This window comes from Hevea brasiliensis, chromosome 5, assembly GCF_030052815.1.
Source record: "Hevea brasiliensis isolate MT/VB/25A 57/8 chromosome 5, ASM3005281v1, whole genome shotgun sequence".
NCBI lineage: Eukaryota > Viridiplantae > Streptophyta > Magnoliopsida > Malpighiales > Euphorbiaceae > Hevea > Hevea brasiliensis.
Window position 1 is genome coordinate 4,916,214 of NC_079497.1, and position 26,856 is coordinate 4,943,069.

The 26,856-nt window shown below is 36.0% G+C and overlaps 4 protein-coding genes and 2 pseudogenes across 5 annotated transcripts; 1 reads left to right on the forward strand and 5 right to left on the reverse strand.

The window, feature by feature from the left end:
* Positions 1-290: 290 nt before the first annotated feature.
* On the forward strand, positions 291-1,328 carry LOC110661480 (germin-like protein subfamily 1 member 13). Its single transcript, XM_021820126.2, has 2 exons — positions 291-461; positions 614-1,328. The coding sequence occupies exons 1-2, from the start codon at positions 347-349 to the stop codon at positions 1,156-1,158; spliced, it is 660 nt and encodes a 219-aa protein (XP_021675818.1). The 5' UTR covers positions 291-346; the 3' UTR covers positions 1,159-1,328.
* Positions 1,296-4,874, reverse strand: LOC110670490 (pentatricopeptide repeat-containing protein At5g18390, mitochondrial-like; annotated as a pseudogene).
* Positions 4,875-6,994: 2,120 nt separating this feature from the next.
* LOC110661479 (probable UDP-N-acetylglucosamine--peptide N-acetylglucosaminyltransferase SEC) lies at positions 6,995-16,800 on the reverse strand. The gene is made up of 28 exons (XM_058146645.1): positions 16,384-16,800; positions 15,214-15,359; positions 14,973-15,071; positions 14,815-14,865; positions 14,398-14,514; positions 14,149-14,205; positions 13,532-13,651; positions 13,036-13,098; positions 12,856-12,934; positions 12,096-12,205; positions 11,901-11,954; positions 11,677-11,744; positions 11,460-11,562; positions 11,107-11,309; positions 10,767-10,863; positions 10,503-10,574; positions 10,313-10,389; positions 10,007-10,205; positions 9,752-9,919; positions 8,988-9,098; positions 8,805-8,891; positions 8,557-8,684; positions 8,381-8,463; positions 8,065-8,170; positions 7,753-7,899; positions 7,493-7,613; positions 7,187-7,359; positions 6,995-7,149 (listed from the first exon to the last, which is right to left on the reverse strand). The coding sequence occupies exons 1-27, from the start codon at positions 16,520-16,522 to the stop codon at positions 7,246-7,248; spliced, it is 2,919 nt and encodes a 972-aa protein (XP_058002628.1). The 5' UTR covers positions 16,523-16,800; the 3' UTR covers positions 6,995-7,149; positions 7,187-7,245.
* A 527-nt stretch (positions 16,801-17,327) lies between these two features.
* Positions 17,328-19,349, reverse strand: LOC110661446 (GDSL esterase/lipase At5g33370-like). Its single transcript, XM_058147635.1, has 7 exons — positions 19,275-19,349; positions 19,085-19,158; positions 18,555-18,898; positions 18,346-18,473; positions 17,994-18,236; positions 17,646-17,898; positions 17,328-17,560 (listed from the first exon to the last, which is right to left on the reverse strand). Exons 1-7 carry the CDS (start codon positions 19,347-19,349, stop codon positions 17,328-17,330), a joined length of 1,350 nt encoding a protein of 449 aa, XP_058003618.1.
* A 3,795-nt stretch (positions 19,350-23,144) lies between these two features.
* On the reverse strand, positions 23,145-24,030 carry LOC110661497 (GDSL esterase/lipase At5g18430-like; annotated as a pseudogene).
* Positions 24,031-24,652: 622 nt separating this feature from the next.
* On the reverse strand, positions 24,653-26,373 carry LOC110661445 (GDSL esterase/lipase At5g33370). Of its 2 annotated transcripts, none has more exons than XM_058147830.1 (4): positions 26,067-26,373; positions 25,836-25,963; positions 25,259-25,754; positions 24,653-25,108 (listed from the first exon to the last, which is right to left on the reverse strand). In XM_058147830.1, exons 1-4 carry the CDS (start codon positions 26,305-26,307, stop codon positions 24,876-24,878), a joined length of 1,098 nt encoding a protein of 365 aa, XP_058003813.1. In that variant the 5' UTR covers positions 26,308-26,373; the 3' UTR covers positions 24,653-24,875. The 2 variants fall into 2 exon arrangements, with proteins under 2 accessions (XP_058003813.1, XP_058003812.1); XM_058147829.1 differs by having other exon boundaries at positions 25,836-25,972.
* Positions 26,374-26,856: the final 483 nt, after the last annotated feature.

Here is a 26,856-nt window from a genome sequence, read left to right on the forward strand (position 1 = left end):
GAAATTCAGTTATAGGCTTTGTTAAATTTCATGGATTAAATCATAGTTTGCCCTTAAATATATAATAATTAATCATTAACATCTATTCGGCAATGCTAATGGACTCAAAATACATCATAAATGGCGGTGGGAGCCGCATGAAAAATAAGTGGACCCCATATTTGCGTGCTAAGTCTGTCGTAGTCCAAGACTAGGTAAGCTTTTCCCTTTGGCAATCTTTCATCAGCACGTAGATCACAGGGAATAGTTGAGGGACTTTCACCTATAACTACTTGATCTATTCATGCAGGATTTTTCACATCTTCTCCTTAACAACTAACGGCTAATTAAAGAAAGTAGTCACAAAATGAAGGCCTTTCATTTCCTTCTCTTGTTGGCTTTGGCTTTCTCTTTTGCCTCTGCCTTAGATCCTAGCCATCTCCAGGACTTTTGTGTTGCAATATCTGATCCCAGGAATGCTGGTGCAGTACTGTTGCTTTAAGATTTTCTGCTTTCTTTCACCTCTGTCATAGTATTATCCTATAAAGAATAGTATTTCCTCTATAGAAATCTTTTTCTTCTTTTGTTATATGCACGTTCAGTGGATACTGACAATAACTTCTATGTAATGCAGCGTTTGTTAATGGGAAGTTCTGCAAGAACCCAAACCTTGCCGTAGCTGGAGATTTCTCCTTTTCGGGACTCAATATTCCTGGAAATACAGCAAATCGAGTTGGATCGAATGTCACCCTCGTGAATGTTGATGTGCTACCAGGACTTAACACTCTTGGTATTTCTCTCGCTCGGTTAGACTATGCACCCAATGGTGGCTTAAACCCTCCCCACATTCACCCTCGTGGCACAGAGATCCTTGTGGTTGTGGAAGGCACCCTTCATGTTGGCTTTGTGACATCCAACCCTAATCGGTTTATCTCCAAAGTCTTATACCCAGGAGATGTTTTTGTATTTCCAATTGGTCTCATTCACTTCCAGTTTAATATTGCAAAGACGAAAGCAGTTGCCTTTGCTGGACTGAGCAGCCAAAACGCAGGTGTTATCACTATAGCAGATGCAATCTTTGGGCCTGATCTACCCATTAATCCTGATGTTCTTGCTAAGGCCTTCCAATTGGACAAGGATGTCGTGGAAAAACTTCAGAAATTGCTTGAGAATGCATAAAACAGCCATCCAAAAATCAGTGCAGCTCACTGTTTAAGAATCGTCTTTAGTTATTATGTTTCCTGCAGTGTCGCCAATAATTGAGCTCGCATGTCCTGATTAAATGAATAGATGTTTTCTTGGTGTATCTTTACTAATTAAATAAACAGATGTTTTCTCTTTGTGCCTTACTAGAACACTTGGATAAAAGAAGTGCATACAGATAGTCAACGAACCCATTTAAGTTCAAGAATGTATGAAACTTGGAGACACATTGACAACCAAATGATGTCCTCAAGAAATTGGCTTTAATATACCGAAAAACAATGCTATTATAATCCCCTCAAAGGCTATTCATTCTTCATGCAACACTCCAATCCCTGGATTCACTCTTGAATCTGTCAACGCCAGCTTCGTCCAAACTGCATAACTTCCTCCTATTGCTCTCCTTTCTGTAGTTGGGAACAAAACCCCAGTTCTTTCCACTGCTGCAGAAAAAAGCACAATGGGAACAATTCACCAAGAACAATCTGGAGACACAATGTTCAGATGAAGATCTCACACAATAATCTGCCAGCACTTCACTTTCTCCCGTCTCACATCTATTGCTTAACATCATAGGTGGCGGAGGTATTAAACCTGATCTGAAAGCAAGCGTTGGATGTATCTGAAGACTGAGCAGCGATTGATAATCAATACCTGTAGAAACCGGCAGAACAGAATCGCTAAAATAAAAACTCTGCTATTTTGCTCCCTCAATTTGACAGTGCAAATGGTGGTGATCATTGGAAGCATGAAACGAAAAAGGGCGAGAATTTTTCCTCTCATTTTTTCCCAAGGCAAACAACACAATCGTGTAATTTTCTAAAGTAAGCAAATTGGAAACGAATGATTCATAATAAACCCACATTGTAGAACAAGTGGAAAGACATGAGAGTCCAATTAAAGACTTCAGATGTTGGAGAAAAGAGAATGACCATTGACCAGTAATCATAAAAAGGATAGCTTATCCAACAAATGATCAGATACAGGCCCTTCCCAGTTTGAACAACTATGTACATCAAGGTTAGAGATTAAAAAACCAGAATTTAAGCTGATCTAACCAGGATTAGGACAACTAAACACTATCCCATACGACAGAGTCATTTGAACCAAGAATTTGAATTGCAGGTAATGACCACTAGAGTAGATTTGTTTTGATCAACTGTAAATTCTATGTGCCAATGCCAAACAAATTAGAGATATAATTCCAACTCCACAATCAGATTAACAAGGACAAGCTTTCAACAATCATGAATAGTGAAATTGGACTTGAGGTTGAACAGAACTAAAGAGCTCAGGAAAAAAAAATAAAAAATAAAAAAAATAAAAAAAAATAAAAAAAGAGGAAGAAGAAGAAGAAGAAGAAAAAGACTAAGTCCGAATTCCAAGGCTCAATTACATTTACATGCAACAAAAGACAGGTTTAGGAAAACTGAACAACTTAAATGAGACTAATATTTGAGCATTTCCAAATGGTGAATAAGAACTAAATGGCATCCAACTGCAAAAGTAGGGAATAATAGACAGGCATCTACCTGTCCAAAATCAGCCAGCTTTCATATTCAGCAGCACTTCTATCATCCTTGAGCTCAATGTTGTACATTTCTACCAAAATCCATCCGTAATGCAGAAATTGTAGTCATCAACTGCTACAATCAAACACTGCAAAGAGACACTTCCAGCTGTTCTATCCTCTTACCCAGATCATGCTTCCCACAATTCTTCAACCCATCAATAACCATATCGTAGCACCTTGAAATTGGCGTCATATCTAAACCAAATAATTGGCTGCTTCCGCATATCTGCCTCCTCGTCCACACATATTTATCAACATTGTATACACAGGCCTATTTGGAGGGTGCCCTTTCACCTTCATTTCACCAAAGAAACAAAAGGCATCGTCAAATTGACCTCTCATGCACATTCCCTTTATTCTTGGCGCATACAAACTAGGAAATGGCGTATGCCCATCCTCAATCGCATTGTGCAATAACCGAAAAGCCTCATCAATCCTGCCCACCTTTGAAACAGCAGGAATCAAAATATGTTAAGTGTTTATGTCAGGACAAAGCCCCAACTTGCCCACACTACGATACATATCAACACAAAAATCAACCTCCCCTACTTTACAAACAGCTTCCATCAAAGAATTAAACGTATTAACATCCGGTACAAAGCCCTCTTTAGTAATCTTGATAACCATTTTCTTGGCAGATTCCAAATACCCTGCATTCAACAACCCTTCAATCACCAAGTCTCTCCTTCTCACAGAAGGATTAAATCCCTTGTTAATCATTTCCTCTAAAAACTGCTGTGCCTCCCTCAACTTCCCACTGGAGCACCACCCATTAACAAGAACCATGTAAGTCCTCTTGTCAGGAACCAAACCCTTCCTAATGATCCTCCTAATCAAAGCATAAGATCCATGGAACATTCTCACTTCACAAAGAGCAAAAAGCAAGGCATTGTAAACATCAACACATTGTTCACCATTGAAACTACTACACCTACTAAAAACCTACACGGCCTGATCGATGTGTCCATGTTTCCTATACTTTTTGATGATAGAACACACCGTATCAGTGGAAATACTGAATTGGGGGTATTGCTCTTTCATTTAGGTAATGATTTTCCACATCGAAGCATATCGTTTTGAGCGAGCAAGGGTTTTGACGAGTTCTCCGTATTCGACAGAGGTGGGGGTGTAATAGGCGCGGGCCCATGTGAAGAAGCGTAAAGATTAGGAAGGAGAGTCAGAGCAGGTGCGTAGGATGCTGAAGACGAGCTCAGAGTTCACGGAAAGGTTGAGCCGGTTGAGAGTGCGTTCAGGATAGATGTCGTGACGGACTATGTTGGTTACGTAGTGTAGCAAGGCAAAGTAGGCGTCTTTGTTGGCGGAGGGAGTCGAGGAATTTCGGTGGCGGCGGTGTTGGAGGATAGTGGCGGCGATGGTTCTGGGGAAGGTGAGGTAGCATGTTCGAAGGCACGTGAAGGGGAGACTTGGCACAAATGCGCATTTTCCAGGGAGTCGAGTGGGCTGCAAGAAACAGTTACCGCCAAGAAATCAAGTATTGATTATTGCCTAAAGCGACCGAAGAGAAATTTACAAAATACGTCTAAAGCATGAAAACATAGTGCTCTTCATAAACATAAATTTTTAATTATTTTTTAAATTAAAGAGAATGCACATAAGCAGGTTATTTCTAGAGAGAGAAATTCCTCTCTGCTTGGTTTTGCGAGCCTTCCTCCTTCAAGTTTTCTTTTGCCTCAATCTAAGGCTTTTTTGGCCCCTTTTGAGTAGGGGGCGACTTCTTCGCCTGACTTCTTGTTTTTTGTTTACTAGAAGAATTTTGATGTACAATTCAACAAAAGGTATTATTATTCAACAAAAAACCACTCTATTCTTCTTGATAAAAATTGACTGCAAATATGAATTATCTGTCAAAAGCTTTGGGAAATTTTGATAAAAGCTATCCTTAGTGCAATTCCTTCTTATTCTATGGCAAATTTTCTCTACCCAAAATCCTTTTGTAATCAGCTTAATAGTCTTGTATGTAACTTTTGGTGGCGAAAAAAGGATAATGAGAAAGTTGATTTGGATGAGTTGGTCTAAGGCATGCCGGTCAAAGTTTCCAGGAGGCATAGGGTTTAAGGATTTCAAGAAATTTAATTTGTCTTACTTGGCAAAGCAGAGCTGGAGGCTTGTTACTGATAATGACAACTTGTGGAGCAGAGTCATCAAAGGTTTGTACTTTCCAAATTACTCTTTTTGGAGTGCTACAAAAGGTTGTCGTAGCTCTTGGATATCGCAAGGTTTACTAGCTGGTAGGGATGTCCTGGAACCTGGAACCCAAATGAACATAGGGGAAATCTGATTTGGTCAAATCCGTGGGTGCGAGTTTGCATAATTTTAGTTACGAGGCCTGCTAACAGATTGTTTGGGTGGAGGGATTTTGAGCATAAAGCAAAATAAGGTTTTATGAAATTTTTATGTTGTTTGGAATGAAAGTATATAGAATGGGTGGCTATTTGGGGGTTCAAAAACCCTTCAAATCCTTCCATTTTTCATTGGTGAGCTGAGTGGGTTAAAATTTTTATATTCTTATATTATTCTTCTTTAATTTCTAAAAACCTAAAATTACATCTTTCATTTTTTTATGTTTTAATTGTTTTATAAAAATGGTATCTTTGTAATATTCACATTTAACTTTAATTTTCAATGCATTTTTTCCGAACAAAACAATGTTATTAAACATTTATTTACCTTACTTTACTTTTATCTTCCTGTCAAATATAAAACTAATTATTACTTTACCTTACCATATTTTATCTTATCATACCTTACTTTATTAAACTTTCTTTCAACTATCCAAACAAAGCCTAACTGCTATTAATATTGTTTCTGATCTTACGTATCAAGATAGAATGGAATGGAACGTGGGCTTGGCTAGTAGCTTATTTAATCCTTCAATTGCAAAGGCTATTCTATCCATTCCTATAGCCCCTCGCGGCTATGATGATTCTCTTGTTTGGCATTTTGAGAATTCAAGTACATATACAGTTCGGTCGGGATATAGAACTCTGATCAATAAAGAGAGGCAGCCATCCTGTAGCACATCCTCAGCTCATTCCCACCAAGTTCCCTCAGCTTTGTGGACTAAGACATGGCACCTTCAAATACAACCAAAGCTAAAGGTGTTATGGAAGGCAATTCACAACATCCTTCCAGTAAAAAAGAATTTGGTTAGGAAGGGACTCATGATAAATCCAGCCTGTTCCATCTGCGATGAAGAGTCTTAAGAGCATGCTTTGTTTTGGTGCTACCATGCTAGGGCGGTCTGGTTTGCTAGCATTTGTTCATACAAACCCAACCCCACTGGTTTTTGATCCTTTGCAAAGTGGTGGGAATCTTTATGGGCTGAATTTGGGGAAGAACCGGGTTTCAAGGAGCTTATAATCAAAGTCGTAATTATGTTATGGGAGATTTGGAAAGAGAGAAATAAGGCGGTCTTTGAAAGGTTCACTCCAAATACTTTGGCTACTTCCCAGCGCTTTCGTAAAAATTATAATGAAACTGTGCAGCAGCCTTTTGTATTAGCTCCTCCACATCCTCCTAACTCTAATCCAACGTTGCCCTCAAGATGCCTTCCTCCGCCAGTTGGTAATATCAAAATTAATTGTGATGCAGCATAGAAAGATGGAACTTTTTTATCGGCAACAGCTGCTGTAGCCCATGACCACAATGGTAAGCTAATTGATGGAATAGCAGGCAAGTTCTTTTGTGCATCTACTTTTAGCAGGTGAGGCTAGAGCATTGCCAAATGCAAACCAGTTTGCACAGTCAAGAGGTTTTCTTTCGGTCAACTTATTCAACGCAATTAGCCAACCCCACAAGGTTTTATTCTGGCAGATTGGTGCTTACACGAAGGCAATTTAGTTCCTCTGGTCTTTTTTTCGTTTCTTTTGATTTTTTGCTAGTCAATAGAAATGCGAATACTTTTGCTCATTTTGTGGCTAGATTGATGTTTCGAAACTCTCTTCCTATAGACTGGGTGAATAATAAACCAGCTGCGATCTCAAATAGGTTTTCCTCTGATGCCTCTTTGGCCTTGGAATGCAATCTTAACGAAGTTCAAAAAAAAAAAAAAAAAAGTCTCTTCTTGGCCGCTGTGTAAGTTAGGGTTATTACGTTGGACTTGCGACAGTGAAATTTATTGAGATGTACATGATCATCTCATGCTTCAGCCACTCGTATACAAGACCTACAAATGTGTGTGTGCATATTTTCAAAGAATCTCGACCATATAGATTGAACTGAATCAGAAGCACCAGAAAGGAATGTTATACACAGAGGGAATTTTGTCACGTAATTCGCTCAACTGATTTGGCTCAATAGAGAGGTAAAAACTCAATTCGTCAAATCCGCAAACATACCTCTCTACGACCATTTCAATCTTAACCAATATCATCCTAAATACGTATCATCTCAATCTTAACCAATATCAGCCTAAATACACCATCTTTTTCTCTCGCTCTTATCGACAATGCTGTTTATTCACTCCTCTCTCATCTATCACAAGGGAACTCCGAGTCCTTCTCCGTCACTTTAAAGTGCTGGGGCTTCTGCCCCGAACAATGGATATTCCACATTTTGAAATATGCCCTCTCCAGATTTCGAACCTGCATAATTATTTCAAGAAAAATCAAACTTCACCAGGCATCCCTTGTATACACAAAAAAAGGGAGAGGAGGGGGGGTGGTGTGGGTGGGGTGGTGTTGTTGTGGGGTTGCAAATAAGGAATACTGGGCTTACCCAGCGTGTAGTATCAAACAGAGGGCAAGTCATACGGACGGCCTTCAGTTTATTGGTAAGCGCCCGCAGTTTTGGCTGATTCAAAGCCAGAGACACTGCTCTCTCTTCATATTCCTTCATACTGTCATATGGTACATTGGTTAGTTAATATAATTCACACAAACTCATCATGCTCCATTAACAATCATTCGAGTGTTTGAAAGACTGTCCTACTTGAGAGCATTCCACACACAACCATATAGGAAATTAAAAATCCTCACCTGCTAACAATCATCTCCTCCCCAAGTCCAGTGGCAAGACACAATGATCCAGCAACTCTTGTAGCCATTTTCTCAAGGGGCAGTGTTACCATAGGTAAACCTGCCCATAAAATATCTGTCCCAGTTGTATGTGCATTACATAATGGCCTAAGAGAAAAATCCAACCATCATTGTCCAGAAACCCAGAAACAAAACTGACTGCCTTCAGAATGTAAATGAGAAAAACACACACATGCACACAGAGGGAGAGTGAATGAGACACACACACACACATATATGGAAGAGAGAGAGAGAGAGAGAGAGAGTAATTACGTGTCTAGGAATAGATCAGCTAAAGCACTGCGTCTGATATGTTCATGTTTCATGGCAACATCAGTAAAAATAATTTGCTCTGGCTGCAGCCCTTGTGCAACAGCATCTGAAAAAGTCCATACACTATATAACACCACAGAGAAAAGTGCGTGTGCTGAATAGGTATTTTCTACTGCAAATTTATTCTCACATTGCTTTATTGACATAGGACAGGAAATTTAACAATTCATCAAAGGTGGTCATTTACACAAACTTGAACAAATCCCTGACAAAAATATGTGAATTCTACAATAGTAAATAAAACAAGTTCACCTACATGAACGAAGTCTCATTTCGCCTGCAGCTGGGAACCTAAGGAGCCAAAGGGCACCATTGGGCACACGTTTCAGAATGTTGCACCTAAAACAATCAAACATATAGAGAAAACAGTAAGACACCTGAGAATGCACATTGCACATACATAAAATGAACTCAGGGACAGCTTTATGGTACCAAGTATTAAAGATTTCAGGATCCATCTTGTACAACTGGTTGAAGCATGCAAATATAAATTTATCTTCAGGGAGACCATAATCTGATCGCTTGTGTTGGCATGTTGGATCCAAAACATCCAGATTTTTCTGAGAAACAACAATAGCAGTTGTAGGGACTCATATTCATAAATAGAAACAACAATAAAAGATGGTTCAAAGCACACAAGAAGCTAAAATTCTCTTCTCAGGACTTTCATAAGGACTTACCTGTTTATAATCATTCACAAAGTAGCAATGAGGCATGTGAACAAGCTTTTCGGAATAAATATGCGAGTAACGTGTAGGTGAAACAAACTGAGAACAATGAGCATACATATCAGACAAAGACGAAAACAAGAGAACATGAATGATGCAAGTTTAAGATTATATAGAGGTCAGTCAATCTCCCACCTCATCAGTGACCAAGTAATCAATATATGTCGCTCCAGTGGTCCCAGGAAATCCCATATACGACACCTGTATAGGTGCAGGCTGCATAGCAAATATTTCATTTCTGGCACCCTGCATGATAATAGATGGAATATATGTTAGAAGGAATGACAGAAATACCAACAGAAAGTTTACACCACTGAAATGCATATAATAAAAGTAAGATTATGCTGTTGGAACCATTAATAAAACACATTTGAAACCCAAATCCTGATTAATGCAAATCATCGCAAAAATTGCATAATTTGTTAAAGGATAGTTACAACCAACACTGACTTTAGGAAATTTTACAAATCAATCTCATGCTTTAAATCATTACAATGTCAATCCTAACGTATACAAAACAAATGCAATTGAAAACCACATTAAATTTTCTTTTCTGAATTTCTCATTGGTAAATTAAAAATAAGTGATCCAAGGGACAATCTTATAAAGTAGAAAAGGTTTCTGTTAAATTTGTGCATACAATAATAATCAACATATAAATTGTAATTAAAAAAAATCAACCTTAAGTCTAAAAATTCCTCGCAAGATTTCTTACAGATGTCAAATTAAAATTTCAATCTACAGTAAGTATTCATCAACCACAAGCAGATCAAGAGGAGTTTCAAGAAGAAAATTCAGGGAAAGTATTGTAATCCAAACTGAATTAGCGTTGACATTGTAATGTTTAAAGCATGAGATTCAATTGTCGGTAATTATCCCAAAAATTAAGTAGACCTTACCTTGGTATAACCATTGAGATTAACAAGGATCTGTATTTTATCCTCATTAATTAGTTTGGCAATCATATCTGACGACATGGCAGAGACATCTACAAAATGCTCAGTTTCAGAATGGATACGTTGCCTCCATTCCGTACCATCATTTGGACTCAATGCATAGCAGAAAACCTGCACAATTACAAAAAGGTAAATGCATGCTGCAAAGTGAGTCTCCCTTCAGGTAAAAAAGACGGTAAAAATTCAAAATTTACAAACCTCAACATTCTCTCTGTTGTGCATGCCAAATACAGATCCCATAAGGTGTGACAATGGGTGATTACCAAAGTCGCTGCTAACATAGCCAATCCTAAGTCTCTCACCACGATCACGCTTTATGGGAATTGGTGGAGGATGACTGAAAGGAGGAAGTCCAAAACGCGATGCAATTATGGAGCAATGAGCTGCATACTTACGGCTTCAAGAAGAAAAAAAGACAAAGAAAAAGAAAAAACAGAAGCAAGAATGAGAATGAAAAGCCTTAGGCCATACAGGTTGATTGCAAAAATTAGTCTCATCTTCTACCTGATATCAAGTGCCAGCATTGGGTCAATGGGATATGCAATAGCATGAAAGGGCTGCACACTAGGAAGAACAGACATCTGAAATGTACAATTATTGTAGAAAACAGATTAGCTTCATATGAAAATATTTTTAAGGTGTAAACAAACTAGAGAAACTATTGAAGAACATAAGCAAACATCACAAGCCCTACAGTAATCTGCCTCCGGATAATCCCTTCAACATCAGTGAACATCTTATCACGATCCTCCCAACTGCAGACACACTGGAGAAAAGTAGCTCAAATAAATTAGTTTGCAATAATCTTCCAGGTGAAAAAAATAAAATATTCCTCCAAAATTCCTTATCAGAACAGATTCAACAAGCAGAAGTGGCAAAATTTATGAACAAACAACATATAAATGGAAAAAGAGGAAATAAAATTATAAATATGCTTCATATTTCATTTTGGTTATACCTGTAATGTGTGTAGAAGGTTGCAAGTTGCTTCAGGGAAGTCTGGTCGAAGATGCAAAGCCTGCCTATAGCTCTTCAAAGCAACCTCCACATGTCCACTGCATATCATATAAATTAAACAATGAACATAAAGCCATACTTCCATAGCTAGAAAAGTGATATCCTATGGCCCAACAGCCACAGAATTTAACTCATTGGTTGAATTCTAACCTAAATCTACCCCACAATATGGGATTAAACATGAACAGTTTTAAGCTATCCCAAGAAGAAAAAAAGGGGAGAAAAGATGGTAAAAAATTGGATGCCAAGAAAATTTTGGATAGACTATCCCAATACAATACCTGTCTTTATAAGCTGAAGCCAAATTTGCATGAGCTTCAGCCATATTTGGCCGGACGGTAATAGCACGAATGTAATCCTGAATTGCTTCACTCACTCTACCAATCTCCTTGTAAGTGTTGCCCCTGTTTACAAGTCCATCAGCTGCCAAGGGATCAATCCGAAGAACCTCATTGTAACAAGATATAGCATCTGCATAATTCCCCTGCGATGAGTAGGAAAGAAATAAAAATGTGGTCAGCAACACCACAAGAGAATTCAGCAAGACCTAGAAGACAAATGCTGGCATTCAATTTGTTTGATACATAAAAGAAATTAACACCTAAATAGCTAGCTGAACTCCAACTGCAATTACCTGTTGTTTATAGATTACTGCAAGATTGTTGAAAGGAGCAGACAGTCCTGTTGTGACAGCCAATGTAGCCTTGTAATATGAAGCAGCAGTTGATGCCATATTCCTGGATGTTCAAAAGAGCACCCATATAAATTTCAATTGATGTCAAAAATCATATCTACTCATAACATAAAGGAATAATATGCCATGAAGACATAAGAAATTCATCATCATATACCATTCCATATATATGTTCCCAAGATTGGTGAGTGCTTGTGGGTGGGTCGGTTGCAATGCAAGACATTGCTACACCGAGACAGAAAGAGAGGTTAGAAAAGTTTACAGTTATACAAATGCATGTTGATCAGGAATAAGGAATGGATTTATTATAAATAAAAAAATAATAATAAAAAAAAAGAAGAAGAAGAAGAAAAGAAAAAGGAGAAAGAAAAATAAACTTACACTATAGCATTGGATTGCTTCATCCACTCTACCCACATCTTTTAGTGCATTACCCTTTCAGTTAGAATATATTGAGAAGTTAGTTACTAATATAATTCAAAATTGAAAGAATTCCAAGCACACAGTACAGCACAAATGTGTGTGTGTGTGTGTGAGAAAGAGAGAGAGAGAGAGAGAGAGAGAGAGAGAACCAACCAAATTATTGTAAGCCTCCAAAAATCTCCCATCACAGGAGATGGCTTGCTTATAATGAAGAATTGCCAAATCCAGTTGCCCTCGCTCATAATATGTACAGGCCAAATTTCCTGCACCATGTAATAGATCATGTGGTCAAGTAAAGTTTTGATGAATGCATGTTTTGCAGCCTTTAACCCAGAATATTATAAGAGAAATAAATTTAATGATCCACTCTTCAATAAATCAAAATGACAATATATAGCAGACTGCTAAGCCAACAGTTCAAATGTTCAATGGAAGGGAAAGAAGGCATTGACCAAATTACCGACCTTAAAGGCCTTCAACAGCAATCATCAATTCATTTCATGATAATAGTAAGATATTACTAGTTGCTTTATTGGCAACAAGAACAGGTACACTCAATGATAGGCCACCTCAGCAAGACAAACCATATGTGGAATACCAAAAGAAATTGCAGCACCATCTATTAACCAGAAACATATTATGTTGCCATTTGGGATTGTGATTGGGAGGCCAAAAAAAATGCTTTTTGGAAAAGCTCCGTTTCAGATGTTGAAAAAAATTGCTTTGGAATTCTTATGACTAAAACATATCAATATTATCTTTACACCAATTTTAATACCCCTTTTAACTAACATATTTATAGAGCTGCTTTTCTCGATGGCAACTTCAACAAAAGTCCAGACAAACTCCATATGAACATCTGCAAACTGCCATCATAAGGGATTTCAAGGGTCAACTTCAAATAATAACTTACCATAAGCGACTGCACAATTTGGCCGTGTCTGAACAGCTCGCTGGTAGCACACAATAGCCTCTTGGGGCATTCCCAAGGCCTAGAAAAGGCAAAAGAAACATCTTGTTTTCCTTTGATACAGCAATAATAATCCAGGCACATGCAGCTACCCAACCTTATCAACACAAAGCCACAACTTACCCTATAAACATTTCCAAGGTTAAGGTAGGCATCAGGAAATGTGGGCTTGAGTTTTACAGCTTCCTGGAGAACACATTGTAAAGCAAAATTCATTATATGTTTGCAACAAAGCAATTTGAAATTTGAATATGCAAACATTTAAAAAATGTTGACAACACAAGAACTTCAATGAAACATCCTACAATAACAAGTCAAAGTAGCATGCCAGTGTTGACACTCCAAGCAGCAGTCGAAAAGGAACCCAAACAAAAAATGACTGAAACTAATCATTTACCCATCACTTTTCAATTTGGAAAAAAAAAAAATCTAAACTTGGTAAGATACTCAGCAATGAAATAACCACAATTTGCTAGACAGGCATTTGTGGCAGACTGTGAATCTCAAACACCAAAAAAAAGTGGGCAAGAAAGCAGAATCTGATTCAAACCTGTGCTATCATACCTAGCAGGGGAAAATAAAAGCAGAAAAGCAATGACGTAAAGAAAATCAAGTGTACCTTATAATATTGAAGAGCTCTGTTAAGATCACCAGACTCCAAAAAGAGACCAGCAAGATTTGACCACGCAATAGCAAAAGTTGGTTGTATGCGTAAAACCTCGAGATAGCAACCGTATGCCTGCACAAAACATTAGATTCTGACATTTTGGAGTCTTGCACATGGAAGTTACAACAAGACCAACCATCATCTGAGCCCTGGCCTGAAGATAACAACTTGATATCTGTATCGAACTGTGATTTAAGACAGTTCCACACATGAAGTATGTATATCAGTAACTTCATCAGAAAAGGAGAGATGCACACTACTAAAATCTACATATGGAAAGGGTGTCTTCCTTCTATCAGATCAGAAAGGATAAGAATTTGAGCCAGGTGCACACAGTTGTGGATTAACTCAAACTGGGATGCCAAGTTGCCAATAAGCCACTTCCTCCACCATGATTGCATGGGGAAGTGATCTGACAATATCCTAATCCTAGCATTGGGTATTATAGCTGAAGATCAAAACTGGAAGTAACCAAAACCCCATAGCCCAGAAAATTTACATTCCGCTAAACATTATGAACAAGTTAATAGGAACTAGACAACATGCAGCATTTATTTATTGATACTTACTTCTTGCAACAATCCTTGTGCTTTCATTAGATTACCAAGGTTGCTATGAGCATCAACCTACATGCCAATTGTCAGGGAGGTCACTAGGAATTCTCATTCAAACCTTAAAAACTAAAAGGAAAAAAAGAATCATTAATTTCGTTTTCAATTGAGCCATCCATGTGATAACTAACTAGAGCAACATAGATGATCACATTAATAACATTATGATAATATAAATTATCATTATCATAATAGGAAAAAATATACCAATAAAGGATTCAATGCTAGTGCTTGACGACAGCACTGTGCAGCCTCATTAAGCCTTCCTTTTCGCATGTATGCACTAGCCAAATTTGACCAAGCATCAACAAAGTTGGGTCGCAGCTGCCAACAAAATAAACCAAAACAGAATCAATAACGTATTAATAAAAAATATAGCACACAAAATATGGGTAAATGAGGGGTGAAAAAGGGTCTTCAATCAGACAGCTAAGCTGCACACCCATTTTACAACATGAACTACATCAAAGGAGATTCTGATGGTGCACCTCCAAGTTTACATTTGTCATGTGAAGATCCATTAAGCTTTATTTACAAATCTATGAATTTAGCGGTGGCTATCGTATCCTGCATAAACTAGGAATCAACTACTTAACAAAATAAGTTCTCTAAATGCATACAAACCTCAATGGCAACCAAATAGTAACGAATTGCAAGATCAATATCACCCTTTTCCTGTATTAAATGAAAAAGGCCACCATAAGTAACAACAGTAATTTAAATACCCAAAAAGGTTTAATTAATTCATCATGGCTCAAAATAACTCATATAGATAGTGATACCTTCCAAGCATTTGCCATGTTTCCATAACACTCAGCAAAACGTGGCTCAAGTCGAAGAGCTTCCTCATTTTTTGCAATGCACATATCATAATCATGCAACTACAAAGGAATAAACATGAATCAAAGTTTAAGATCAGAGAATTTATGGTTCCCCAAACAGTTAAATGGACAATTATCTAAAGCAAAAGCAATGTACGATAATAGCACTCAACACCAGCAACATTTAAATATCAAAGAAAACCTGATAATATATAGCACCCAAAAGAAGAAGATTATCAGTGCGCATGGGACTTCTCTCATAAACAGTATTGCTATGCTCTAGTGCCTGTTTATAGTTGCCAGCCTTGTACATTTGATGGGCAAGGGACAAGCGCGTGTCTTCATCAACTGCAACATGCACCAATCCATAATTTTTTTTTTTAATAAAATAATAAAAAATAACATAATAATTCATTTAGTAATAAACATATGATAACCACACCAACATGTAGCCTAATCTATCTATCTCTATCTTAGAATTGTGAAACCACAAGCACACTAACTAGTCGATCTTTCATTCAGTGAAAATTCCCTCATAAAAGCACAAAATTAGGGCCCCTTTCGTTTTATATAATTTTCCCCAAACATCAGTGAGAAAACTGCCTAATATTCTTCCAGCAGCAAAAATGAGACAATCTCATGAAGTACACAGAGTCAGATATTCTTTGGACCAAAAAAAAATCCAAAATAAATTAGAAACGCAAATTATATGGGGAAAAAAAAGGTTAAAAGAGAAATAGAAACAATAAAAAGTATCATCCAAAATAAATTGGAATCCTAATTTATTTGAAGAATGCGCTTTATAAAGCCAAATTTACAGCACATGACTCATTGCATGCTCCATACACACACACATCCCCCAGAAAAAAGTTGAGATCTTTTCTATTGTAATAAGGTTTACCAAAATTTGACGTTGTTGCTTCTTACTTGCCATCATAAACAAATGAAAATTCATACCATATCAACAGTAAAATGTATTTTATTTCAGTTCCCGGCCTCCTGCCCAAAGAAAAAAGGGGAGGAAATGGAGAGAGATGATTCTTATTATTTCCATGTTGCCAAAGCAAAACAAAAGCCGAATACAACTGCCATGCTGATTCCCATCGATTCTATTTTAAACTAACCAACACTCACAACCAAAGAAATTACACCAACAGGAAAATTGAAACCATGGGAATTTTGAAACAGACAAAACAAAACGCGCACACAAACCATTAGACTTTCTAAATCCAACAAAACATTACACGAAAAAAAAAATTTATAAAACCTTAAGAACAATGACATAAGATAGCCCATTTCACACCATTTATCCATCATACAAATAATGTAAACAGATATAAATAAATAACAGAACGATCGACTGATAACTCACCTTCATTATTAGAATCACGGCCTTTAAAAGGAACAAGACTCAGCGAAGAAGACGACGGCTCAAGCTTCACCTGGAAGCCAGTATCATCGTGAGCAGAGCCGCCAAGCGAAGCCCGATGTCCGTTCTGCAACGAAATCATCCCGATAACCTAAAACCAAAACTCCAGAAAAATAAACCACTCCTGCTCCAAAATCCAACCATCAAACGAGCAAACACAATTCCAGATCAGATCTAAACGCCAAAAGAAACCACAGAGAAAACTCCAAAGAACAAAAAAGAAGCAGTGAACTAGATCAAGAAAAACCCTAGCGCACGCAAACCGCAAGAATTGAGGTTTTCTCAAGCTTTTTACTTCTCCAATTTCCCATTTTTCTTTTTATTCAAAAATGGAACTCCCGAATTTTGTTATTTTAGCTGGAGGGGAGAAGAGTATATAAATAAGGCGGAGGATGGTGAGGAGAAATCTGGACCGTTGAAGTGTAGGACGGCGATGATACAGTTGTTTTTACTTTTGTGTTGGAAGATTCGGTTTAATTCTGACACGTAACTATATAGGTTCTTGATCAGCTGGATTCTCTAATTAAGTCTTATCATAAAATATATAAATCCATATCTAGAAAGTTTATAGCACACGGATTTGTTTTTATGGTAAATTATCTGATTCCTTATTATTTGGTTAAACGTCATTAAATATGTACCATATAATAGCTTTGCATTGCGAACTAATTAAAATAACAAATGAAGTTGAAGATCTTATAATTTAGTGTGAACAACAAATATCAAATTGCAAATTGTAGTAAGGATTTGCATATAATTTAACCTTAGGTTATCGTATATAGTGTATAAACTTCTGTATGTGAAAGCCTTTTAAAGTATAATCACAAGGATAGCAACATAGTGCAATTGATCATTAGAAACAGTATTTATTATAGTGGAGTTGCTTGTCAGGTCCTGGAATCCAAGGTCATGATAGTGCTAAGATTCATGGGTGTCATGTAATCAGTGGAGCCAGTCATAATCTGATCTACAATAATTCTGTTTGCCTTTTCTGATGGATGAAATGGATCCCAAAATGCATAGGGCTCTCGATCACTGCACAAGTTTGAGAATATTGTGCACAGTCCAATGACGTTATATGGTCCTTGGCCGCAGCATGCTATCTTTGATGTGCTGAATCCTGCCCAAAAATAAAATGCATCTTAATGCTTCTGGTCAAATGGAAGAAACTTTGAATGAACAGTCTTGGAAATTACATAGGATACCATATGCTTCAGGATGAGTGATGAAATCCAAGTTCATTTGTCGAGTGTTTATGCGGATAAATACTTGTCTGCCAATTTTTCTGTTGAGTTCATTTAGCATTTGAACAAGCTGTGGATTATATAAGGATGCAGCTCTTTGTAGTTCAGCTGAGCATCCACCATTAGTGTTCCGCATAGCCAATTCTGCAGGAACACAACCCAGTGCTCCAGTACCTGTCACAAGAACTCGGCGTGCTCCTAGTTCATACAGCCTCTGCAGTGAAGAATTTTAATATTACTTCGAATATACTTAATTTTCTTTTGGCTAATTGAAAGAGTAGTTGAATAAAGTTGGAAGGATTAGATTACCATTAACAGTTTTCGGTACTCTGAAATCAGAAATTTAACATAATCTGGCAAATCATATTGGCAAGACCTTGCAGAAGAGGGAACCAAGTAGTAGTTGTTAACAAAATCATTGCCTCCGACAGTGATGAGGACAAGTGCTTTGTTGACAAGTTTCAGGGTTCGTGCAGCTCTGATAAGGGCTTGTACTCTTTGCTGATACTGCTGGAAGTACTCCAATTGCTGATACATTCTTATGATATTTAGCTGCAATTGTTATATGTTAGACAATTCATTCGGCTGTGATTAGTATTTTTCAGATATATTTGTTACTGAAAGTACGAAGTTGCTATAATGATAAGGTCATTGCACTGACAAATTGTATTCCAGTGTCATTGAGAATTCCAATTCCAGCAGAAGCAAAGCTAGCACCTACAAGTAGCTTCTGTCCTCTCAGCTCGGGACTCAGATTTGGCAATGCAGGTTCTGAGCCAATATGCTCACCTAGAAATGCAAGTGGTAGGCGTTAATGAGATTACAAGTATATAAAGGCTATCTAGCTATGTATGTTAACAGGTATTTAACTGAGAATGTCGGGGATGTTTAGGCCATTAGAGAAACGGCCAGTAGGTCGATGTGTAGGATAATCAATCCCATAAGGGGGTGAATCAGCATGAGCAGTCGTTGCAAGGTAGTTGTTGCCACTATCAACTAGTGAATCACCAAACACAAAGAAAGCTCTCGCATCAGCTTGGAGTGCAAAGGTTCTCATTGCCAATACAATTCCTAAATTCACCCAAGAACTGCCAACAGGTGAAATAATGGACATTGGCAGGGTTAAAGAACAATAGTAAACAACTATACAGTACAACTCTTGGATTTTTATGCAATATGGATAAAAAAAGAATAAGGATGGCCTTATATAGCTTCTGATGAGAAGGGAAATCATAAAAACAAAGCTAGCCAGATTAGGTGTGGCTTGGTTTGGACTAATCCACGCCATAAAATGCAGATACAACTTTACACAGTTTGGTGCGTATCTCTACTTCTTTATTGCCTTAAATAAATTTATAGCTGGAGTAAAGCTCATTACAATTTTTAATTTCCTGAAGTACAAATTAGCATAGTAGATACAAACTGCAGGTTTGGAGCTAGGAGGTTCAGATTTTGAGTCACCAATGTAGGTAAGCTGCAAATTCCCAGACAGAAAACTGGAATCCAATAAGACAACTTCTAGGTCTTCATTCAATAGGAGATATATTATTAATGATGGGAGCAACTGCATGAACCTCTTTATTATGATGCCATGTGGCCTGCATAATTGGGCTGCAGTTGAAGGAACTGCACAGATTCAAGAATTACTTCCACCGCCCTTCCCATTGCTGAGGGGAAGAGAAGTCCTAAATTGGGACTGTACATATAAGCCCAAAAATCTTTTGATAAACCTTTGGAAGGAGAGAAAAAAAGGGAAGGGGTTGGGGGCGGAACTTGCAAAATTTAACTCTTAATTATGCAAGCTGGACAAGTACAAGAAACCATCCAAGAATATTGAAATCCATTAAAGTAGAGCCAAATTTGGCTTAAGTGAGCACCTAAAAATAGTTAAATTAACCAATAAATCCACAAAATCATGGGCTAAATTATCCAACAATATTTGAAATAATTTTTTCTGGCTCTTAAATTTTCAATCAGTGTTTCAGATCTTCAATTTGTCCCAGTTGATAGAAAAGTGTTTTTACTTCATGGTTGGCAAGTTTACTACCCGCATGTCACCTGTGCTAACCAACATAGGTAATTGAACTGGAAGAACGAATGAGAATGGACAAGCTGATGGCGCAATTGGACCAGAAGAATGAATAAGAATGGACAAGCTGATGGCGCAACTATTGAGATATTGACCGTATCAGGGCACTGTACCAAACTATTTACAGGAAAAGTGTTTTGTTTGAGTTAATTGCCAAAACATGGTGAATACTGCTAAGGTGGAAAGAGGAGGAGCAAGTTGCACCAAAAAGCTAGTATGATTAGCGTCCCGAAGTCAAGGTGCGAATCTAAATAGCGTGCAGGTCAAGACGCAAACATTGCTAGCATCCCAGGTGTATAGTGCAGACACTTGCTTTTGCCATTCTTATAGTGGCAGATCTTCAAGAGGCTAATTATTAGGTACACCAGGAGCACTAAAAAATGGTGCTCATTCTCTCACAGAAAATGTCATATTATATAGGGAGTGAGTCCCACATGATTGTGAGAGAAGGTGTATGTGCACCGGGTGCACCTAATAATTCTTCCTTCAAGACGCGTTTGTAGGTCTTGGAACGCTAATCATAATAACTTCCGTTTATTTGAATTTTTTTTAATGCTGGTTTATTATTTTTTTTACTACCCATATATTTAAATTTGTAAAAATATGCATTTGAATTTGAATTTGTAAAAATATACATTTAGATTTGAATTTTAATATCTGTTTATTTTTTCTAATATCCATTTATTTTTTTAAGTAGTACTATAATATTTGTAAAATGTAATTGTGTTTATGCATTGTAAAAAAAATAGATTTATAGATTTTAAAAAAATTAAAAAGATTAATGGCTTATTAATGTATTGGAAAAAATACCCTTTTTTTTAATGCACTTTAATTTTTTTTTAATATCCATACATTTGAATTTGTAAAAATATGCATCTGTATTTGAATTTTAATACCTGTTTATTTTTTTTTAATATCCATTTATTTTTTAAATAGTAATATAATATTTGTGAAATGTAGTTGTGTTTATACATTGTAAAAAAAATAAATTTACAGATTTAAAAAATTATGTCAAAAGGATTAATGGCTTATTAAATTATTGAAAAAATACCCTTTTTTTTAATGCCCTTTTTTTTAATACCCATATATTTGAATTTGTAAAAATATGTATTTGAATTTGAATTTGTAAAAATATACATTTGAATTTGAATTTTAATGTCTGTTTATTTTTTTAATATCCATTTATTTTTTAAATTGTAATATAATATTTTTGAAATGTAATTGTGTTTATACATTGTAAAAAAAAAGATTTACAGATTTTAAAAATAAAATTATGTTAAAAAGAATAATGGCTTATTAACATATTGGAAAAAAAATATTCATTTTTTTTAATACTCATATATTTGAATTTGTAATATTTATTTATTTTTTTAATATCCATTTATTTTTTTGAGTAGTAATATAATATTTGTGAAATATAATTGTGTTTATACATTGTAAAAATAATAGATTTACAAATTTTAAAAAAATTATGTTAAAAAGATTACATTACAAAAAAAATTGTATATTTTTTTTAAATCTGTAAATCTATTTTTTATACTATGTATAAACACAATTACATTTCACAAATATTATATTACTATTTAAAAAAATAAATAGATATTAAAAAAATAAACAAATATTAAGATTCAAATTCAAATGCAATATCTATTTTTTTTAATATCCATTTATTTTTTTAAGTAGTAATATAATATTTGTGAAATGTAATTGTGTTTATACATTGTAAAAAGAATAAATTTACAAATTTTAAAAAAAATATATGTTAAAAAATGTAATTGTGTTTATACATTGTAAAAAGAATAAATTTACAAATTTTAAAAAAATTATATCAAAAAGATTACATTATGAAAAAAAAATTGAATATATTTTTTAAATCTGAAAATCTATTTTTTTTACAATATATAAACACAATTACATTTCACAAATATTATATTACTACTTAAAAAATAAATAGATATTAAAAAAATAAACAAATATTAAAATTCAAATTCAAATGCATATTTTTACAAATTCACATATATGGGTATTAAAAAAAATAAACAGGCATTAAAAGAAGTGAGTATTTTTTTCCAATACATTAATAAGCCATTAATCTTTTTAACATGATTTTGTTTTCAAAATCTGTAAATCTTTTTTTTTTTACAATGTATAAACACAATTACATTTCACAAATATTATATTACTACTTAAAAAATAAATAGATATTAAAACAAAATAAACAGACATTAAAATTCAAATTGAAATGCATATTTTTATAAATTTAAATTCAAATACATATTTTTACAAATTCAAATATATGAGTATTAAAAAAAATATATGGCTATTAAAAAAATATTCAAATCAATGGAACACTATTATGATTAGCGTTCCAAGACCTACAAAGGCTAATTATGTTAGCATCTTGAAAGGCTGCGACTGCAAGGACAACAGGTGGCTACGCTGTGCACCTGGGACATTAGCAATATTAGCTTGACCCATACGTTATTTTGATTCGCGTCTTGACTCCGAGACGCTAGTCATACTAGCGTTTTGGTGCAGCTTGCTCCCCTCCTTTCCACCTCAGTAACATTCTCCCTATTTTGATAATTAACTCAAACAAGACACTTTTTTCGTAAATAGTTTGGTACATTGCCCTAGTACGATCAATATCTCGCACCTATTCTATTCCATTTTCGTGTCTTTCTGCTATTTTCATCTTCAGTCAGTCAAGTTATCATGCGATGCCAATTTTTCTTCTCTATCTCATCAAATATTCAACATATGTTGAATCAAATGTTAATAGCTTTTCAAGATTGTAAAAACTTTCTCACAAATGTCAACTATCCTAAATAAATTGCTGCAGACTTTTATATCATTTCATAACCAATCCTTTGTTTTTTTGTGATAAATGATATCTACCCACCAGACTCAATAGAATTTGATTATCCTTGTTTTCTGTCTCTAAGGTGGATAATCGGACAATAATATTGATCTTGTTATAGTGTTATTTACTTGCAGATGTTCCTCATTTTAGTACATTCAAAGATAAAGGAAACGAAATTACGTATGCAAATACTTTTTTGCCCATTCGTTGTAATTTCTGCGTACAATTTCCATTTTCATCTTTCATTCGGTTGGAGAAAAGGCTAGCTAGATTTATGGAAATACAAACTTGGGAAAGAACAACATCACTTCCGATCTATATAGCTCCTGCAACATAATAATTAATGGAGGTAACAAAGAATAGTCACCACCCAGTTGTACAGCTGCTTTTTCTAACTAAAAACCCAAAAGACTTGATGGAACTATTAACTGGAAAGCCTAATAAAGAAAAGAAACGAAGACAGATGAATTGCCTTTTTCCTCTTGTACAACCTTATTCAATTCTAACTTCACATTTGCGGAAAACCTTGACTCACTTCGATACGCTCAATCAATTTCTTGTCCCTTTTAATACATTCCAAGCAAATTAGGCCAAAAAGGGGAAAAGAAATTGCCATTAACAATTTTTTGTACTCTGAAATGAGATACTTGACATAATCTGGCAAAGCAAATTGGCCTGACCTAGCAGAATATGGAACCAAGTAATAGTTGTTTACAAAATCATTGCCCCCGACGGTGAACAGGATTAGTGCTCCATTTACAAGTCGGTTAGTCCGATCACCTCCAATAAGAGCACGAACCCGCTGCTGGTATTCTTGAAAGTATTCCAGTTGTATATACATTCTGATAACGTTCAGCTGCAAATTTAACCCTCTTAGGCATTAATTATCAGCAACAGAAGGAAAATTATTTAGGCAATTGCTTGACTTGCAATGAAATCCAGTGTCGTTGAGGAATCCAATCCCAGCAGAAGCAAAATTGGCACCATTAAACAACCTTCGTCCAGTTAGTTTGGACTCAGGTAGGGCAATGCAGGTTCTGCCCCAATCCGATCACCTGCGAATGCATAAAATCCACATAATAAAGTACTGAATATGAAATAAATGTAAATCCCATCAATATGCTAACACCGCAGAACCCAACTGATAATGTCTGGAATGTTAAAGCCATTAGAAAAACGGCCTATGGGACGATGAGTGGGGTAATCAATTCCATAAGGAGGAGAATCCGCGCGGCAGTCGTTGGAAGGTAATTGTTGTTGCCACTATCGACAAGTGAACCACCAAACACAAAGAATGTTCAAGCCTCAGCTGGCAGAACAACACTTGCAGCTACTAATAAGAGAAAAATCACAATGTGGGTAATGAATGGAAGACAAATAGCAGCCATTGGCATGATTCCAAGAATTTAATATATTAAATGCAACCAACTAGCTAAGTCTTTCTTATTTGAAAAATAATCAATTGAGATGGGTTTATATAATAGCTTGGTGGGCTTCAACTTTATTGGAGCTTGAAACATAAAATGCAAGCCAGGATAGGCGCTTGTGTAGTGCCGCACAACTACTTGCAGCAGTCTTGAATTAGTCCACGCTACTGCTAGTACTTAATCTTTTTGTACGTTTCAGCAAAAGTTGCTTTTCTAGAGCTAGTTCATGTGATGCTTAGTTGATTCATTACTAAGCATTAATTAGGATTAAACTCAATTAGTGTCCTTAATTGCTATTAGTAATCAATCTTATTAGCTAATTTATTGAGCCAAAAATTCTTCCAGAATGGGACTCCTCTCTCAGTAGAGTCTAACACTTGATAGATGATGAAATATTTTGCTTCCCCAAAAATATTTTGTCAAAAAATCTATAGTCAACCCTTATTAATGAATCCTCCTTATGTAGATGCCAAATCCCACGGGATTGTGAGATAGGGTGCATGCGCACGAGTACACTTCGAGATTATAGGTAAACTTAAAGGGCCAAACCATATTGTAAAATAATAGTAGTTTAAAGATTCAACTCCTGACAACTTTTTTCTTTAAAATTTTCCAATATACCAAGAAGATAAAATTAATACAACCACGGTTGAACAATTAATTAAAGAAAATAAATATTACATCTTATTCGACAATTCGGTTCTAAGACATTTCAACGCATGAATTTCCTCAGCAAATCAACTACAACAAACAAACATGAGGATCATTAATAGAGAAAGAGGAACAGAAAATTTTTAGGAGAATCCGGTTCATTAGGTCCTGGAGTCTAAGGCCAAGATGGTGCTAAGGTTCATGGGGTTCATGTATTTGGTCGAGCCATTCAGGATTTGTTGAACAATGAGTCTGTTTGCCCTCTCTGATGGGTGGAATGGATCCCAAAACATATATTCATCCCTGTTAGAGCACAAGTTTGACGCTGATGTGCATAGTCCTAGTCCATTATAAGGTCCTTGCCCGCAACAAGCTACCTTTGATGTGGTAAATCCTGCATACCAACAACATTAATATTATTGAATCAGTCGAGCTTAATCCAGTTAACCTAAGAGCTCTGTTTTAGTGGTGTTGGAGTTGTTTTCAGAGGCTTAGATTAAACCAAAAATGTAATAATTATGATAAGACTTCAGAATTGACTAACCAAATGCTTGAGGATTACTGAAAAAGTTAGCTTTCATTTGGCCTGTATTTGCAGCAATAAAGATGTCTGAACCATATTGTTCGTTGAGATTTTTAATCATTGCAGTGAGTTGAGGATTGTACAAAGCAGCAGCTTGTTGCAGTTCAGGTGAGCATTTCCCATTTCTGCTCCTTAAGGCCAATTCTGCAGGGGCACAACCCATTGGACCTGTCCCTGTTACAAGAACCCTCCGTGCTCTAAGATCATATTGTCTCTGAAGAAGTTTTCTGTACTCAGGAATGATAAATTTCACATAATTTGGTACTGAATACTGCTGAGACCTTAAAGAGTTAGGCACCAAGTAATAGTTGCTAACAAAATCATTGCCACCAACTGTGATAAGCACAAGAGCCTCATTAACAAGTTTCTTGGTCTGCTTAGCTTCAATGATAGCAGCTACTCGCTGTTGATATTCTTGAAAGTACTCAAATTGTTGAAACATTCTGAGTATGTTTACCTGAAAATACATCATTAATTAATGATTTAAACTATTGAAATGTTAAAATCAATTGGAAATTATTTGAATGTTTGCACTTACAAATTGAACTCCAGTATCATTGAGGATTCCAATTCCAGCAGAGGCAAAATTGGCACCCATAAGTAGCTTCTTTCCAGTGAGCTTTGGACTCAAGTATGGCAATAGGAACTCCGTGCCAAGTGCTTGACCTACAAAAACTAAGTTTACATCAAGAAAAATGACAAATACATATGGTTAAGTACAAAGCACTGAAATGTTGAAATGAAAGATCATAGCAGCACAAAAATTAACTGATAAAATCAGGGATGCTAAGCCCATTAGAGAATCGGCCAGTTGGTTGATGAGTCGGAAAATCAATGCCATAAGGTGGAGAGTCTGCCCGTGCAGTGGTGAGTAGGTAATTGTTGTTGCCATGATCAACTCGTGAATCTCCAAACACAAAGAAGGCTCTAGCCTCAGCTTGAGGAGCAAGAGTACCAATTGTCGTAACTAGAGCTAACAAGATTGAGGATAAGAGAATTGAATTTGCCATGGAATTGGATTCCAAGAAAATCTTATGAGCAGGAACTGTGTGTACAGAAACCTTTAAAAAACCTGTTGCTGTGTGGATTCAAGAGTAAGGAAGGACTTATATATATAGGTAGGGGCTATGCGGATGGAGGAAAAATTAAGCCCGCAGAAAACTAAATCAAATTGGTACAGGTAGTTGTGTACGGAACACTGCTTGCTGACCTTCCAATGCACTAAGAAGAAGACCTGCATTAAAATTCTAGTGATTAAAGCAGTCTTTTTCTAGCTAGACAAATTAGTAATCCCAATTGCATCACTTCCAATATGACTAGATTATCTATCATAAAGTCAAAAACACTTGAATATTATCGGTAAACCATGAAACTACTAACTCAATGCCAATATTGCTATATCAAAAAGAAAGAGGAAAATCCCATCATGATGGGCCAGAAAAGGAGGCTCTTAACTTAGCAAAGCTGGGCAGGTATGGCAGAATTAACAGCAGTTTAAGCCACAAATCCCTGACAGAAACAAATACCATTTAATTCTATAACTGTAATCTTACATTTAT